The sequence below is a fragment of the Cimex lectularius genome, unplaced genomic scaffold (genome assembly GCF_000648675.2).
Source record: "Cimex lectularius strain Harlan isolate CLEC.00 unplaced genomic scaffold, Clec_2.1 scaffold56, whole genome shotgun sequence".
Taxonomy (NCBI): domain Eukaryota; kingdom Metazoa; phylum Arthropoda; class Insecta; order Hemiptera; family Cimicidae; genus Cimex; species Cimex lectularius.
This window is the reverse complement of record NW_019394202.1, coordinates 1,398,067-1,416,054: the sequence shown is the minus strand read 5'-3', so window position 1 is coordinate 1,416,054 and position 17,988 is coordinate 1,398,067. Positions and strand designations below refer to the sequence as shown.

Genomic DNA, 17,988 nt, shown 5'->3' with positions numbered 1-17,988 from the left:
GCCATGGGTAGCAACCTAGGCCCGATACTGGCAGACATAATCATGACACATCTACTAAATACAGTCATACCACAACTTCCTTTCACATTACCCTTCCTCACTAAATACGTAGATGATATATTGACAGCTGTTCCACAGATCAAATTCAAACTACATTAGATACATTTAATAGCTTTCACCCACGCCTACAATTTACACAAGAAATCGAAAACAACAAAAAAAAACATTTTTAGATACACTTGTAATAAGACAACCAGATGGCACATTAATCACAGATTGGTATCAAAAACCAAGAAACTTTACATCTCACCATCCCCTTCATACGATAATAAACACGGCCAAAAGGTTACTTACATACAATACAAACAAACCAGCATACATTTCCATGCCATTTATTCAAGGCCTATCATGTAAATTAAACACATTTCTCTCGTCCGATAACTTCAAAATAGCTTTCAAAAATTATAAAACAATTCAAACACTTTTTTCCAAAATTAAAGATCCCACACAAATGACGAATAAATCTGACGTAATCTACAAGATCAACAGTTTAAACTGTCCGGCAACTTACATCGGTCTTACATCCCAATATCTGGACAAGAGAGTAAAGCAACATATCTATGATTGCAAAAAACCTAAGCAAAATCCTACAGCCCTCGCTACCCACCATCTTGAACACCAACACAATTTTGACTTCAAAAATCCAAAAGTATTACACACAGAACAAAACACACATAAATGTAATTTCTTAGAAATGGTTTATATCAACAGAGATAAACACAGCATCAATTACAGAACAGATACATATAAACTCAGTCGCAGCTACGCCAATATCATTAATCAAATTCAATANAGTGGATCGAGGTCACGATAGCTTAAGTGGTAGAGCAGCGGCGTATCAAGCCGAAGATCGTGGGTTCGAATCCCGCTCGTGCCATTGACTTTTTTTATCTCAACTAAAAACCTTAATTAACTGTAATATATTAATTGGTCAAGTGGACCACGAAATTAGTGAATTTGTAGTTATTCTTCTGTTAACAATACCTAGCCTTTTATAATCTCCTTGGCACAATGTATAGTAGTCTCAGCCTCCAACTAAAGGAAGGTTTATATAAATTCTAGTCCTTGGCTTATATCACCATTACTCCTGATCCATATTCAGCTTTGGAGCCGTCTGTATACCGGATATGGTCGCATTAATTGGGAATCCTTCTCCTTGACTGCCTACCAGGTATTTTAATTTGGAATTTTTTATCAAATCTGAATCTAGGGGTCATGGCACCAACCAGCATCCCCAGTACCCTGTCTGCCTGACGCTACCTCGAAGCTTTAATTGCTCATTGTTATGCAACTAGGCTATTGGAGCCAGTCCCTTCATTACTATATGATTGTGGCAAAAGTAAAGAAACCAAATGTACAAAAATAGGATTAAAAAAAAAACACTCACTTATAAACCTTCGGAACAAAACTGAGCAATCCGCCATCATTGTGGTCACCGGTGAATCGTAATTGTGACAGATTGTGAAGGAAAAAGTTAAATTGGGTAAACCATGACTTAAGAGAGCTTTGAATCATCCTTGCAAATGAAGCCGCTGCTTCTGCATCGGTGAGATGAGGAAGGAGAGCGTTTTGAACATATTCTACAGATTCAATTGTAAGTCCTCCCGCTCCAGAAGCTGCCATCTATGATTTAAAACCAAAAGTTAATAAATAAAATTTATACCTACATTCAACTGTAAAGTTATTTTTTTATTACCAGAAGAAATAAATTCAAGATGATATTGGACTCTTTCCTAACTATGTTAAAAGCTTGACAGCATAAATCCACAAAGTGGTGAAACCTTGCTGTTGGTTTATCCCCTCCATTAATCACATAAGCCATATCTGAAGTTAACACAAAAGGAGTTCGATCCCTAAAATTAAAACAGTTTCATCACAAATTATGTATAGATTTTTTTTTTTTTTAACTTTATGTGGACCCTTCTCATAAGCGGACAAAATCTCATTCCCAAGTGGGTCAACTTATGGGAAACATTTAGACTTTTACAAATAAAATTGGCCTTTGTTTGGTCCAGATGTGACAATAATTACCTCTTAAAATTGCCAAACATTTGCGCATCTCCGAGAAATTTTCCAAAATCGATGTGGAAAAGGTGGCCCGATGTTTTGAGCATTATGTTGTCATTGTGACGATCGCATATGCCCAGAACATAAGTAGCCACGCAATAACCGGCACATGAAGCTTAAAAAAAAATACAAAAATTGTTATCAGAATCCATAACATTTCTCATTCAACAATTCGACAGTCGAAGTTAAGAGTGCTACCCACCACTTAAATCACCTCACATCATTTGTCTCATATGAACAACCTTACATAAAGCTGAGTATCATTAACAAGGGGTGAGACAAGTGATGGTACTAATTGCACTACCATACTCAGAAGCTTCTTCATGAGAACGGTAATATCAAATAATTAAACACACAAAAAGTAAATACGCTAATTTAAATGATAAACATAACTTTAGACAAAAAGGAAAAACGGCTTACCGGTAAAATTATTAACTGCACGCTCATAATCCAAAGCAGAAGGATTATGTTTTGCCAACCATTCAGCGATTGGGCGATCTTTAAATGATCCAGTCAGCCCGAATTCAACTTGAATTTTCCTTAAAGTTTCCGCTTCAGAAACTAATTCAATCATCCCTTTAACAAAAACAAACAAATAATAAATTATATTTACAACAGTACTTATGAATGTGGGGAAAATATTATTATAGAAATTTATATAAAATAATATTTGATGCATACCTTTCTTGTGACCAGTCGGAACACATTGAAACGTAACCATTTTCAGATCGACTCCCTCCTTCAGCCAAAGCTTATCCATAATACAGATCATTTGAAGAGTCAGCATGTCTTGTTGCAGATCGTCACCAACCTAAATTCCAATTGTGGTTATAAGTTGTGAAAGTGAACATAGAAGACTATTAAGAAATTTACAAATGCACAACAAAATCCCTAACCATACCGAACTTAATTCAATCAATTCCATCCTTAACAACCTAACTTAACTTGTCCCTTACCTAACCATACCTACCTCAATCCACCGTCCCATCCATAACATAATTTAATGTGTCCTTAACCTAACCATACCTAACCTAACTCAACCTATCCCATCCTTAACCCTAACCATATCTAACCTCACTCAACCCAACCCATCCCTAATCCTACCTAACCTAACTCAATCTGTCCTGATCCTAACCTTAACTATCTCTAACCTAACTCAATTCATCCCATTCCTAATCTAACTTATCTAGTCCCTAACCTACCTCAACTCCCCCTTTCCTAACCCTAACCATACCTAACCTAGCTCAACATATCCTGACTCCTCTGGTGATGCAAAATGGTTAAACAAAAAATATTCAAGTATCCAACCAAAAACCTTCTATTTTCCAACAACACTGAAATTTAATATTTTTGGTTAAATTTTAAAGGGATCAATCTCTGCACAACGTTACACACCGTAACCAATATTGATTGGTCTATTGGGCAATTTCCATTATTATCTACAGCTCTTCATTAAGCATAAGTTACATGCATTCTAGACCTCGGTTTATTTCTGTATATACCAATTCCTAACCCATAGTCGGTCTTAGAGTATTATATAATAAATTAAGTGGTGATTTATGGATAATGAATACAAAAATAATTTGATCAATTACAATAATATAGTTAGACTCACTTTGAATATCGCCGGCATTATATCGGATTCTTCATTTGTAAAATTTATCTTTAAAGGAAGTGTGTTTGAAGGAAAGTATGAAGAAGACTTCACTTGAATTCCGTTTACATATAATGCCGGGTTCAGCGGTAGACATGTCGGTGACGACGAGAGAGTCGATGAAACATTGTGCAATCCTTGCATTAGAACGTTAAGCCTCGTTGATTCCTTGCATGTTTTAACATTGTCTGCAACTTCTGCCAAGCCCTGAAACAAATTTAATATTTCGTACAATACTGTTTGTCAAACAGGGTATTTTTTTTTTTTTTTTTTTTTTTTTTTTTACCTTGACAAGCAGTTGTTGACTCATAAATGTTTTACGGAGGGATTCGCCCGATATGGCAATTAAAGCTCTTAAAATAAGTTGAAGCCTGCGATAATATCGTGCATCAGAAATCCGTGATTCATCTTGTGCAACTGGATCACACGTGTTCTGTACAGTTAGAATTCACAAATTATTCAACAGTTTAAAACACATGATCTAAACTGATAGGAAATAATCACCTGAGGTGTTTCACCTGGAAGTTCATGGACCAATAGCCAGTACAAATGATGCGCCACCCTAGGAGAGCTCAAAGATCTTTCTAGAAGAAATTTGGAGAGTTCCGAAGCTTCATAGTTCTCATATTTCAATGCTTGAACTATTTGAGGAAAATAGTCGACCATTTGATCGTTTGTTAATTTTCTGATCCAGTTCACAGCGAATGTTCTTACAACTTCATCAGGAAACCTAGCCAGCAAGGTATGTTAAAATACACTGAACAACATGGTGAAAATGAAGGGCTCATTTTCATATTAATTTAAACAATAAATAATGATTACATTGGAAGTAGAAGTTGCAATGCACTAACAGGATCCATAGGAGTCCAAGCTTCCAGGATTGAATGTAATTCAGGAAGAGAAGTGTAATCCCAGCTTTGCGCCGCAAGAAGAACTTTCGGCAGTGCCTGAGGATGTTCCAAAAGATAATGTCGCTTTTCCCACAGGACTTCACGGAGTTCAATTTGTGGCCTGTAATCGAGTTTGAATATAAAAGAAGTCAAGATTTTAAACGGTAAGCATACCTAGTGAAACTATCCTGATGGATGATGTCAAGTAACTGTTGTTGAGTGTTAATATCGAGCGAATTGAAATCTTGAAAAGTTTGCTTGTTGTTGTTGACCTTTTCGATTTGGGGAAACTTGATCTGACCGCCATAATCAGGAAGCTCGATACCTATAGAAATAATTTATGAATTGCAGAATTGAATAATAATAAAGTACAAGTAGAGAGCCAGAAACCCCTCAAGGATTTTGTCCCTACATTGGAAGGGTCCACATACAGGGTGAGTTTAACTTCTCCCCTCCCATTATATTGTCTTTTTATCAGGGCATTTTTGTGAAAAACCCCGAAACATGAAGACTTTTTATATTTTGTCTAGTTTCTCATGATGCAAATTTCAGTCAACTTTTCCAAACAGCAGAATCATCTCTACTTTTACTTCTAACGTACGAGCCAGTTTTACAATTTGCACAGTAATTTGAAGAATGTAAAAACTAAACTTTAGTGTGAAAATTTTGAAGGTGAGTGTTACTATATATTAAAACATTTCTATGTTTGTTTTGTTATTATTCAAAAGCACAAATGTCAGAATAAATCCACACCTATATCTTATCTATGATGGTGATAATGATGAGGATACTAGGAAGCGGGGTTTGTGCTTTAGAGTTTATCCACTTCTTTTGTTTTATTTGGATCCATTCTGCGATGGAGGTTCTGTTTTTTGTAATCCCAAGTTTGGGCCTATTTATGATCTTGTAGATCCTCCTCTGGCCAATGTGTCTGCTTTTTCGTTACCCAAAATTTCTTTGTGCTCTGGTATCAAGATATTATCAGGTTGTAGTGTTTCCCCAGGTTTTGGACATTTTGGATGCATTCACTGACTAATTTTGATGTGATTTTTTTACATGCTAATTTAACGTTTAACATCAATTAACACTTTTTACATCAAATTAACTATTTTAAATTTTAAATTAACACATTTTTTAAAGCATTAAAAACTTCGGAGACTATATGCCAATTGTTTTTTCATATTAAGTAATTGGCTCTTAGCAAACCATATGAAACTTAATTACAGTTAAAATTAAAAATGATATAAAATTAAATATAAAAATTCTGATATAAAGTACTGCAAGAAAATTAATAAAAATAAAAATTTAAAGTTATCAAAAAATAACTAAATAAATATAATAAATCTAAAATTTTCTATCATTATATAGTCATTATTTTTTTTTATCTAAAATTTTCTAGCATTGTATAAATTCATCTTTTTTATATCCTACATGTATTGCAAAATTTAAACAATATTTATAAATCCCAGGCCCTGAAGATGATCTCAATAAAGATTGAAACGTTGGCACGATAAAAAAAAATGTTTTTCTAAACCTAACTCACACCAGACCACATCTTACGATCTCCAAATAAAGATGAATGCCTTGTCATTTGAAATAATTATCCATATCCCATGATCCTAGAAAATGTGATCAAAACTTTTTTGGTTCATGTAAAAATAGACAAAAAGTTAACGTATCTAGGGGTTTTTCTGAAAACCCGAATAAAAAAATGTAGGGGGAACCAGAAGTTAAACTCACCCTAAATAGCAAAAAGATTCGATTTCAAAATAAAAAAAATTGAACGAATGTACACAGACAAAAATTTTCTCTTTCTCAAGAACGTGATTTCCATCTTTTCTTTGACAGAAATAATCATTTTTTTAAATCTGAGAACTGGAGAGAATATAAATAAAAATTTTTAATTATTTATATACCAATAATCGGGGCAACATCTCCATTAGGATGAGTTCCAGGACAAGGAGCTGGTCCTACTTTTTTTGAGTTATCTCCACCAGGCCAAAGGGAAAGTAAAAAGTTCCCTTTAACAATGTACCTGCAATAATAATAATTATTATAATTTTTTCTATTAAAGTATTGTAGTATAATATTTATCTAATCCCAAATTCTTAACCCGTTGTAATCGAAAAGCTGTATTGCTCCCCAGCCCAATTCTTCCTGAACTGGGGATGAAGACTGTCCCTGATCCTCTCCAAACAGAATTCCGTATGCTGTGATTACTATCCGAGATTCCCTAGGTAGAACGCTTACGCTAGTTGTTTCAAAATTAAGCCTGAAATAAAACAAAAATGAAGCTTGAAAATTTTACATGAGATGTAAAACAAGCGAGAAATCTCATGTGATGTTTCGAGCCTGTCTGTCCCGGATTGGTGGGACATTCAAAAAATTAATGGCAATGATTTATGCTGTGAAACGTTTCTCATGAGGAATGTTTCTTATTGTTAAAAACTTTATCAGACTCAAAGAAATACTAAATCTTTAAATTTAAATCCTCCTTTACCCTCTACGATGCTGTCAGAAAAATTGTGCAATGAGGTAGCAGGGTATAACTTAGTTGATCCTGAATTTTGTAATCCAAAGCCACTGCCTAACAGGAGGAGTAGATGTATTTCTGAAAATTCTATGTACACAGATAATTTGATGTTATACCAAGAGTTTTTTCAGTTGGTTTGGCATGGGTCAAACTCAACAAATGCACTTCATCTTAACGTACCAAATGGTTTGCAGTTTTATCAAAGAATGCCAGATTTAAAAGAAAAAGAAGACTCAATAGTAGCAAATACGATGATATTCTATTTACACAATCCTTTTTGAAGATATACCAAAAGCCTTTGTTAATTAATGTGACAGTGGTAACCTCTGGTTTGCTTGAAGGGAAGTTGCATCAGGAAAATAGGCCATTTTTAAACTGGATTTGCCCAAGGCATTTTTTTTTCTTTTTCTGAGTACTATTGTTCCACTTAAAAATTTCATTACTCTTTTGGATTTAGCCAAATTCAATGTTAGTACAACAGTTGAAAAGCTGAACATTTCTACTTTCATATTATGTCAATAATGTTTAGACTTTACACCATTATAAATGAGAAAAGTAAGTATAGGAACAACAAAAGCTCTTAAAATCTTATATTTTATATCTCTGATTCTGATTTATTTAAGGACGTGAGGTTAGTGTCATTACATTATTGGGTTCTATTTTTTTTTTTTTTCAAACAAACAAAAACTGAGGAGTAGGGCAAAACATTAGAGGGAGAGAAACAATCATTTCTAATAATTTTAAAAAAATTGTATTTGGGGTTTTTCAGGAGTGCAGGATACAAATATCAACTATTTTTCTTGATACAAATAAATTTTAGCCTACTTTGCTATGTCGCTCGGTCACAAATTGTGTATTTGTGTAAGTTGAGATAAAAAAGTCAGTGTCACGAGTGGGATTCGAACCCACGAGCTTCGGCTTGATATGCCGCTAAGAATTTAAAAAAAAAAGAACGAAAGAAATTAGTCGTCTGTAAGGCTAAAATTATGAAGTTAAAAAAAATTATTTTTTTTTGGACTTCCCCACATATTTGTATTTAGGGGTATTTTGGGGTTCAGAAAATGAATATCAACTTTGTTTCATGCTAAAAAAATATTTCAGCTAGTTTGCTATGTTATCAGTCTCATCAAGTATGTAAAATATTTCGATGGTTAGTTTGATCTGCCAATAAGGTTTTCAGTAAAGTAAGCCTGAGAATTAGTTTTTAGTAACTTTTTGTTGTAGGTTGAGATAGAGAGTTGGTGTCTGAGTGGATCTAAGTTACGACAGCTCAAGTGGTTAGAGCAGTGGCGCATTTAGCCGAAGGTTGTGGGCTCGAATCCCGCTCATGACACTGACTTTTTTATCTCAACTTAAAACCTTAATTAATTTAATGAAATTAATTGGTCAAGCGGACCACGAAAAATAGTGAATATCAAAGTAAGTTAAAATGTATTTTTTAAATCAACAACAAATTCATTTCCTGAATACAAATTTTTGGAAAATTCAGAAAACAATTTTTTTTCTCAAATTTTTAGACCTTTTCCTCCCGTTTTTTCCCCCCACAAAAATGGGGATAACTTTGAAATGACTTCTCTGATACACCATGTAACCAAGAAAGTCCATGAACTTTTAATAGAACTCCAGAAATAAGCAGAAAAAATACGCCCCCCAATTGAATCCAAAACTATCCATGTTTGTATTGGTATTCAAATTGCGTTATACGATGGGTTCAAAGGGTGCTGAAAATGCATCCACATTGTTTTTGTTTTTCAAAATAAATTTTTAAACCCTCTTTACCTCCATTTTAAGTAAAACATTTTACTTAAATCAGCAACCAATCAGGGGAAAAGATTACCGGCGATAATTTTTATTTGATATGTTTATATAATTGTGAAAATTGACTTACCAGCAGTCAAAAACAATCCTCGGCTGAAAACCAGAAGAAGCTAAAGCATTTGTTGAAGAAATCCTTTGACTTATAGGTCGTGTGCCATGAAAAATTTGTGCTTCGACTCTGTACTCGTTGTACTGCCACTTTGAAAGTAGATGATGAACGCATCCAATATATATCAGTACAGAATCGACAATTTCTGATGAATACTTCTGAGCTGAAATTAAATAAAATGAACATTTTCAAATAAATAAAAATTATATCTCGACTTACTTTCAACCACTTGAGAAGGGGTGGATAAATGAAAATCTACTCGAAATATATGACTGTACATTTGGATTAGACCCTGAACAGCAGTCCGAATTTGATCACAGCAATAATTTATATTGGAAGTTACAGAGTCATCACTACCAAGTCTTATCACAGAATAATCTCCAGATTCGCTTATAATTTCTGACTTATTACGAGCATTCACCTAGAAAATGAAGTAATCAATCAAACAAATTTGTATTGATCAACCTACAGAAATTTAATTTACCCTGTTTTTCGGAAACTCTCGGCACACATTAACAAAATTATCTACTGCGTGCGTTATTTGCAGTGTTTCTATATTTCCTAAAAGTGCACAGACGGCTTTCACTGCCTGTTTAACACTTTCAGTTTGTAAATTCGCAACTGTTTCATTTGAACTACTATTGTACATTTCTTTACATGTTGTCACTACCCTTTCTATCTCCTTTTCTAATGTTTCTGCAAATTTATCAAATAGATGAAAATTTTTCAATTTAACTCCATGACTTACAATGGGAGCCTCAGGTGGCTGATTTCAATGAATTTTATTTTTTTGAGATACTATATTCAAAAATAGTAGACACGCCTGAGCTGAGAAATAATTTGGTTTTCTGCCTTCATTGTGCATGCACAATGTTATTATCGGGTTGTCCGGAAAATAATGCAGGATTTTAAGTTTTCATTAAAAAAAATCTATATAAAATATTCTGTTTACGTTTACAGGATTACTCATTTGTATGAATGTCAACACTTATTAATCCTCTTCCAAATGATATTGTTTGTTTACCTCTGTAGCATTCCGCTACTTGGAAATAATTCAGTCATCCTTATAATGTCAAAGCGAGAATTTCGTACGATTTTCTTTTACGAGTTTAAACTCGGCCGAAGCGGAGCCCAAACGGCTAGAAACATTAACCAAGTCTGGGGCGAGGGTTGTGTTAATGAGTGCACTGTGCAAAGGTGGTTTAAAAAATTTCGGGAGGGAGATTTCAGCCTTGAAGTTGAAGAAGGTCGTGGAAGGCCTTCCTCTCTTAATGATGATGTTCTGCGATCAGTGGTGGAAGAAAACCCCAAAACAACTGTTCGAGAACTTGCAGAGCAACTCAAAGTCAGTAAAACGACCGTCGCTGACCACCTCAAGGCGATTGGAAAAGTGAAAAAACTCGAAAATTGGGTTCCACACTCATTAAACGATCGCCAAAAAATCAGCGCTTTGATGTTTGTGCATCACTTCTTTGTCGAAACAAAAATGACCCATTTCTGGCCAGAATTGTTACATGTGACGAAAAGTGGATTCTCTACGATAACACTAGACGTTCTGGACAGTGGCTCGACAAAGGAGAAGCTCCAAAGCCCCCAACTCATCAAAAAAAGGTAATGGTTACGGTATGGTGGGCTTCATTTGGTTTAATACACTACAGCTTCTTAAATCCTGGCGAAACCATCAATGCTGAATCATACTGTAACCAAATTAATACCATGCATCAGAAATTGGCAGTAATGAAGCCCTCTTTGGTCAATCGGAAAGGGCCCATTTTGTTGCATGACAACGCTCGACCACATGTGTCACGTGTAACGTCACAAAAATTATTGGAGCTTGGCTATGAAACTTTGCCTCACCAACCCTACTCTCCGGACCTCTCGCCTACTGACTACCATTTTTTTAGACACCTGGACCACTACTTACAACACATAATATTCAAAAATCAAACGGAACTGGAAAATGCATTTATTGACTTTATCAATTCTAAAAATTCTGAATTCTACTCAGACGGAATTAATAAGTTACCAACACGTTGGGAGAAATGTATTGAGAGTATGGGAAATTATTTTGATTAAAGAACATTGCTTTAAAGTAACTAGTTTCTTTTTTTTTGTTTAATACCAAAATCCTGCATTATTTTCCGGACAACCCAATATATGACAGACAATTTGTTCTTTAATGTAGGTTAATAAATAGAAAAGTTACAAAAACCAATTCTCCCAAGGAAGTATCCTCGCATCAATTATTATTATAATGTCAGTCAATTACTGTCGACATTCTTACTTCCGCAAACTTATCTCCATCTTTGCTGATAACTCTGCTATCCTCTTGTCTCACTCCAGCCCGTTCTTTGCTTCTAAGCTTCTATTTCCCAAATCACCTCACCACTGTGCTAGAAGATTGGTAAAATGGAGGATAAAAATGAAAAAAGAAACTATGTATTAAGAGAGTCAATGTGCTGACTGAATAATGACATTTATGACACCTGGAACTGTACATTGTCTAGTGTGCAGGTTATAGTGTTCTAAACCAAAGCTATGTTTTATTCGGCTCAGTGAAGTTATTTCAAAGTTATCTCCAAAATAAAATAAAAAATAAAAAATTAGGAAAATTGAAAAAATTGAAAAATTTGAGAGAAAAAAATTGTTTTCTGATTTTCCAGAAAATTTAAATTTAATCCAGCAGGGAATTTTACCAACTTTGTAAAAACACAAAAAGGATCAATCCACTGGTGAACAAATACAATAATTATTTTGTGTCAGAGCAATGTAGCAAAGTAGGTTGAAAATTTGTTTAGCAAGAAACACCCTGAAATAACCTCAAAAACATTTTTTTGGTAAAAAAATATTTTCCCTCATGTTTTTCATTTTCCAAAAATGCCACTTTTTTTTTTTTTTTTTTTTTTTTTTTTTTTTTTTTTTAATATCGTTAAAATGGTGATAACTTTAAAATGACTCCACCAATCCACTAAAATCTTTACTTTATATTCCTGCTTATTTATTTCTTATCTTAAGTTAATTGAATGATATGTAATTATCTTGGAATGGGGGCAGAATTGATATTAAAAAACCAGAGATAAAAAATAAAATGTTTCATCAGTTTTTGTCTCAATTTCAAACTTATTTTCTTACATGGAATGACATGAAATTTCTAAATTGTTAACATTGTATAAAAGAAGAGGAATTCAACTTTTTACAACAGTTATATTAACTCTCAATAAAGATCGAAATGTTGGCACGATAAAGAAAATGTTTTTCTAAACCTACATATCACCAGACCGCATCTCACGTTCTCCAAATAATCATTAACTGTCACTAAACATACAGTTATATAAACGTTCAGTTTGGATAATATTCTGAGAAGTTATTTGTTAAAACAGAACACCAGGCATCGAAGTAGAAAAAACTGCCCCTGGCTTAAAAGAGTGGTTAAAGTTAAATAAAACAATTCCTAATTTTTTTAACCTAATTTTGCCTAAGTGTCTTTTGGTTTTTGTAACTTTTTATATATCTTATCTCATTTAATACAATCTTTACAATCTTGCTTATTATTTCCTTATTCTAGGTTAAAAAAAATATAAAAAAAACAACAGGATTATATATAATATGTTAGAATACATGCACAATGAAGTCAAAATTAATATTAAGAGAACCGAATATAAAAAATAAAATTTCAGTTTTAGCAAATTTCAACTTTCTTTTTCTCACTTATAATGACATGAAATCTCAAAATTGTTGACATAGCCGAAAAGTAGAGGAATTCGACTTTCTAAGATTGTATAAATACTCAATTTGGATAAAACCCAAAGTAGTTATGAATTTTTAAAATTGAACACATGAACATCGGAAAATAAAAACTTGCCTCTACAAATCCATCGCGAAGATGTCTACCTTTGAATTACTATAAAAATTTGTATTTAAGGATTTAAAAAGGTGCCTAAAGTGAATCTTTTTGTTTTCAAAAACAATTTTTTTGGCAACTTTACTAAAAATGTCTTTTTTGTTTCAATAACTTTTCATATATCTCATTGCATGTATTCCTGTGTGTTATTCCCTTATCATATGTGAAAAACAAATCAACCAATGTAATGACCTTCAAAATACATGCATAGCATAAGGCAGAAAACCTTATTTGTCGACAACTAGTGCCCCATTTGCAAAAATGCTCAGGCAGTGTTAAAAATTTTTACCCTAGTATTACCAAAACAATTAATTGAAATCGGTGACCCCTGGCCACTTGATTGCCACTTGTAAGTTCTTTTTTTATATATATTTCATTGTTTATTGACATAAATATGGATATTTAATTTTATGTTATATTACCAAGAAGGATTAGGAGTGATTCGTGTGATATAGGCTGAACAGGCTCCTTAGGAATTAAATCATCCAGTGTGATCTGACAATCCCTTATATCATCTTCTGCCTGAAATTATAAATTCATATTACAAAAAAAAAATTACATCTCAATAAATATTACTTACTGTTCTTAAGAAAGGTCTATGTAAAGTACTGACGTCAAGGTAGGTAAGTTCGATATCTTTATCAAGTTTTATGCATTGATGGACATATTCATAATCACACAATGATGATTGAATTTCTAGATATTCTTCTTGACCATACACCTTCAAAATATGGTCAGATATTGAATCATGACCAATTTCACAGGCAACATGGCCGAGAACATGTTCTACCGTAGAACTCACTAAATGAATTAATTAGAAACATAATTGTATGTTGAATAACAAATGGATTGCTCAAAATTTAATACTTGCCATCACATGTAAATGTCACATTACTGTTATTTTCTAATGTAGGACAATGAATCACTAATTTTACACTGGTGCCAGAATTATAGTTGTGCTCTATTGACGGGCTTATAACCAATCCTAAATTTGTGCTTGAATCTGTGTATTTGAATTTACCTATAAAAGAAAATAATTTTTTGAGGCCAAAAGTACAAGATGTGTAAAACTTTACACTTAAAGGGGTGAGAATCCAATCCGATTACACGACATTTGGAAAAAAAATGGCAAAAAGGAGGGAAAACTTAAAAGGTGGGGTTGAGGTGGGATGTTGGTGTCTTTTATTAGTGTTGGTGATTTTATTAACATAGTCTAAAAGTGGAAACATTTAGCTTTCAATGGAAAAAATGGAAAAAAATATATAAAGGAAGAAATAATGACTTATTCTAAAAATTTCTTTATTTTGTCAAAAATTTGTAACTTGGGGGTATTTTGGGTCCAGAAAAAGAATACCAACTTTTGTTTCCTGCTTTAAAAAAAAAAAAAAAAAAAATTGATTGATTGTTTTTGTGTATTTGCAAAGTAGGTAAAATTCCTTGTCATATTAAAATAATTTCTTATGCCGTATATTAAAAAACACATTATATGAACGAATGACGAAGCAACATATCAAAGTAATTCAATTAATTAAGGTTTTAAGTTGAGATAAAAAAGTCAATGTCACGAGCGGGATTCGAATCCACGATTTTCAGCTAGGTACGCCGCTGCTCTACCACTTGAGCTGTCGTGACCTCGATCCACTCGAACACTAACTTCACATCTCAACCGCACCTTTTGAATTTTACCTCCCTTTTGCCATTCAAGATGGGAAGTTAGTGCCCGAGGGGATCGAAGTCACGATAGCTCAAGTGGTAGAGCAGTGGCGTATCTGGCTGAAGATCGTGGGTTCGAATCCCGCTCGTGTCATTGACTTTTTTATCTCAACTAAAAACCTTAATTAATTGTAATATATTAATTGGTCAAGCGGACCACGAAATTAGTGAATTTAAAGGGGTGAAAAGAAAAGGATTTGTGAGATTGGATATATAGAAGTTTACTATTTGTCAGAGGATTTTGGATTTGGAAAGCTGAATAAGATGATAGTCGGAATGTTTGGTTCAACCCAATAGTTCGCATTCAAATTGGTTTTATTATCATATTGTACATTAGTCGTTAAGTCTAGAAGTTGTGAAAGTATTTTATACTGACTGCACAGTTCCTGCTCATATCACAAAGCCCAAACTAGCAAACAAGGTATAGGAAAAGACATATGATGTGGATTATGTCAGGAAAAGGGCAAAATATTTTGGAAAGTGTTGAGCGAAGAATAAAGTTTTTTCTTTGTCTGAAGTGGAAGGTAAGTATTATAAGATAGGATGCGAAGTTGTGTATGTCTGAAATTGCTCTGTTCTTACAAGAAGAGACTATGGTTTATCACTGATTCCAATTATTCTTATTAATTATTTATTAGTTATCTAAACTAGTTTTTAATATAATGTAGAGAAGGGTGAGATGAAAAATTAGTGTCACGAGCAGTACTCGAACCCACAACTCCGCATCAGTACCCTGGTGCTTCAACCACTTGAGCTATCGTGACTTCGGTCCTCGAGACACCAACTCCTCATCTCAATCAACTATTTAAATTTTCCCTATTTTTACGCCAATATAGCTGCTCAATTATGTTATCAATTAGCTAAGGAAATTATCGATGCTGGGAGATCATCACACAATACAATTATTCTTGTTAATTATTTACTAGTTATCTAATCTAGTTTTTAATATAATGCAGAGAAGGCTGAGACAAAAATGCTAATTGATAACGTCATTAAATGGCCAAATGATGCCATGGAGTTTATTTGAAAATGGATGTCTTGAGTACCAAAGAGGACCTGAAGCATACGTCCCATCATACTTATAGTAACATAAAATCTAAATGTTACTGAGTTGTGCTGTATGTACAACAATCCAGCTTTCCAATGAGGGGCATATTATATTAGCTTGGGCTACAATCTAGTTGAAATTTTATTATTTTGTCTCTACCATAAAAATTTGTTGATGCTGGGTGTTGGTCAACTCATGCTGAACTGACACTCGGCCATTTATTGGTTCCATCTTCCCTCAAAGGTTTATTGAACTTCTCAAACACGTTTAGACATTGTGCCATCTTCAGTCTGTCACTTTGTTGTAAAACTTATATCTTCGTCCTCACTGAAGATGGCACAATGCAGAAACATGTTTGAATAGTTCAACAAACCCTCAAGTGAAGACAGACCCAATAAGTGATCGAGTATCAGTTCATAAAAATTCGTATTTGGGGTTTAAAGGCTGATTAAAATGAATCCAAATAATTTTTTTTCCAAACAAAAATTTTTTACCTTCTTTACTGGAACCATATTTTGTTTTTTGTCATTTTTATATATCTAATCTAATTTAATACAATTCTTTATATTTTCTCATCCTAGATTTTAAAAAGTAATAATCAACGAAGGCAAACAAAACATGTTTTAAAACATTGTGTAAATTACAATTAATTAAGGTTTTTAGTTGAGATAAAAAAGTCAATGGCACGAGCGGGATTCGAACCCACGATCTTCGGCTTGATACGCCGCTGCTCTACCACTTGAGCTATCGTGACCTCAATCCACTCGGACACCAACCTCCCATCTCAACCACACCTTTTGAATTTTCCCTCCTTTTTGCCATTTTTCAAATGTCGTGTAATCGGATTGGAATCTTGACGACAAATGAAATGGCCACGGAGAGCTTTAGTGAAGTATACTTCATTTTAAATCATTAAATTCACTAATTTCGTGGTCCGCTCTATATTAATTGGTCCGGTTAATAATCCGAATATATTAATTGGTCAAGCGGACCACGAAATTAGTGAATTTAAATTGTGTAAATTATTTATTTATTTGTCAGTACCTCGGGCCCCATTGGCAAGAATTCTCTGTCACATGTCTATTATTTTTGACCTAGTACCATCAAAAGAAAGTTCATTAAAATCAGTGAGCACACGTCTATAGCCTCTTCTTGTTAGTTTGTAAAGCTCAATTGTTAATTTAGTAGTCAATTTGTTAAAAATTTGGTTGGAGTTTAATAGAAAAAGTTTGATTTAATAAAAAAATATATATCTTATAAATACCCCTCAGTTCCTTAACAAGAGTATGGAAGGCGAGTAAATCTGGGTCCACTAATGCTGATCGACGATTACGAACAACATTTTCATATAATCTACTTTGTCGTCTCATTTGAACCTAAAATGTTTTTATTAGCAAATACGTACAAAAATTATTGCTGGAAGTAAAAAAAAAATTTTACTTTAGAAGATGTTGCATAAACAGGTACTTTATTTCTCGGTGGTAAAGGTGGCCCAGTCGTAGGAGTGTTTGGACATTTTGTTATTGTGCTATAAATTGGCTCAGACCCTTGGGAATCAACTGATGGTGCAGAGTAAAGAAAATCAAACGGATCGTATGGGTCATAAATACTACGGTCGAGTTGTTCTTCATCTGTAGAAACAACATTAGTAATAATAGTAAGGGATTTAATAGAAAATAATATTTACCTGATTCCTTTTCAGAAGATTTAGATCTTTCAGCTGGAAGTGAGTGTAGCGGATCAAAAGTTTCTAATAAACTCGCGCCTAAATTTTTATCATTCCTATGCTCAAAATCAAATGCAGTTAAATCTATTAAATTACTATTATCTCTCTTTCCTAAGACTTTTAGCACTTTTAAAGAAGAATCCGTTTCTGTACAGAAAAAAAAAAACAGCATGAAAGACCAAAGAGTCACTTTTATGAGAAAAAATTACCTGATGTCGTAGAAGGCAAACTATTTGCTGGCAATCTCGTCTGGTCACTCTTGTTCAAAGAGTAGTTGTTCATAATATATGAAGAATTGTAACATGTCGATTGCGTTAAATTATTATTGCTTGCAGGATTAGTAGCATAAGCAGTGAACAAAGAGTTTAATGACTTTAATGACTCAACAACTTGTGAAAGGTTTTTATCTTCATTACCATCACTCGTATCCCTTTAAAATCACAGATTTTTACGTGATAAAACAAAACAA

The 17,988-nt window shown here is 33.5% G+C and overlaps 1 protein-coding gene across 5 annotated transcripts in view; it reads right to left on the bottom strand.

Annotated features, from left to right (window-relative positions):
- Positions 1-17,988, bottom strand: part of LOC106666598 (phosphatidylinositol 4-phosphate 3-kinase C2 domain-containing subunit alpha) — a 55,401-nt gene that overhangs the window by 3,121 nt on the left and 34,292 nt on the right. For all 5 annotated transcript variants that reach the window (XM_024230143.1, XM_014393883.2, XM_024230142.1 and 2 more), the window contains exons 4-25: positions 17,729-17,949; positions 17,481-17,666; positions 17,234-17,424; positions 17,058-17,169; positions 13,904-14,053; positions 13,613-13,833; positions 13,455-13,554; positions 9,616-9,827; positions 9,351-9,552; positions 9,093-9,294; positions 6,785-6,943; positions 6,588-6,706; positions 4,846-4,996; positions 4,604-4,792; positions 4,286-4,511; positions 4,068-4,214; positions 3,743-3,988; positions 2,809-2,938; positions 2,548-2,703; positions 2,092-2,242; positions 1,757-1,913; positions 1,448-1,683 (exon numbers count right to left, since the gene is read on the bottom strand). In XM_024230143.1, the coding sequence (XP_024085911.1) occupies positions 1,448-1,683; positions 1,757-1,913; positions 2,092-2,242; positions 2,548-2,703; positions 2,809-2,938; positions 3,743-3,988; positions 4,068-4,214; positions 4,286-4,511; positions 4,604-4,792; positions 4,846-4,996; positions 6,588-6,706; positions 6,785-6,943; positions 9,093-9,294; positions 9,351-9,552; positions 9,616-9,827; positions 13,455-13,554; positions 13,613-13,833; positions 13,904-14,053; positions 17,058-17,169; positions 17,234-17,424; positions 17,481-17,666; positions 17,729-17,949 (3,864 nt within the window). The remainder of the gene's footprint in view (positions 1-1,447; positions 1,684-1,756; positions 1,914-2,091; positions 2,243-2,547; positions 2,704-2,808; positions 2,939-3,742; positions 3,989-4,067; positions 4,215-4,285; positions 4,512-4,603; positions 4,793-4,845; positions 4,997-6,587; positions 6,707-6,784; positions 6,944-9,092; positions 9,295-9,350; positions 9,553-9,615; positions 9,828-13,454; positions 13,555-13,612; positions 13,834-13,903; positions 14,054-17,057; positions 17,170-17,233; positions 17,425-17,480; positions 17,667-17,728; positions 17,950-17,988) is intronic.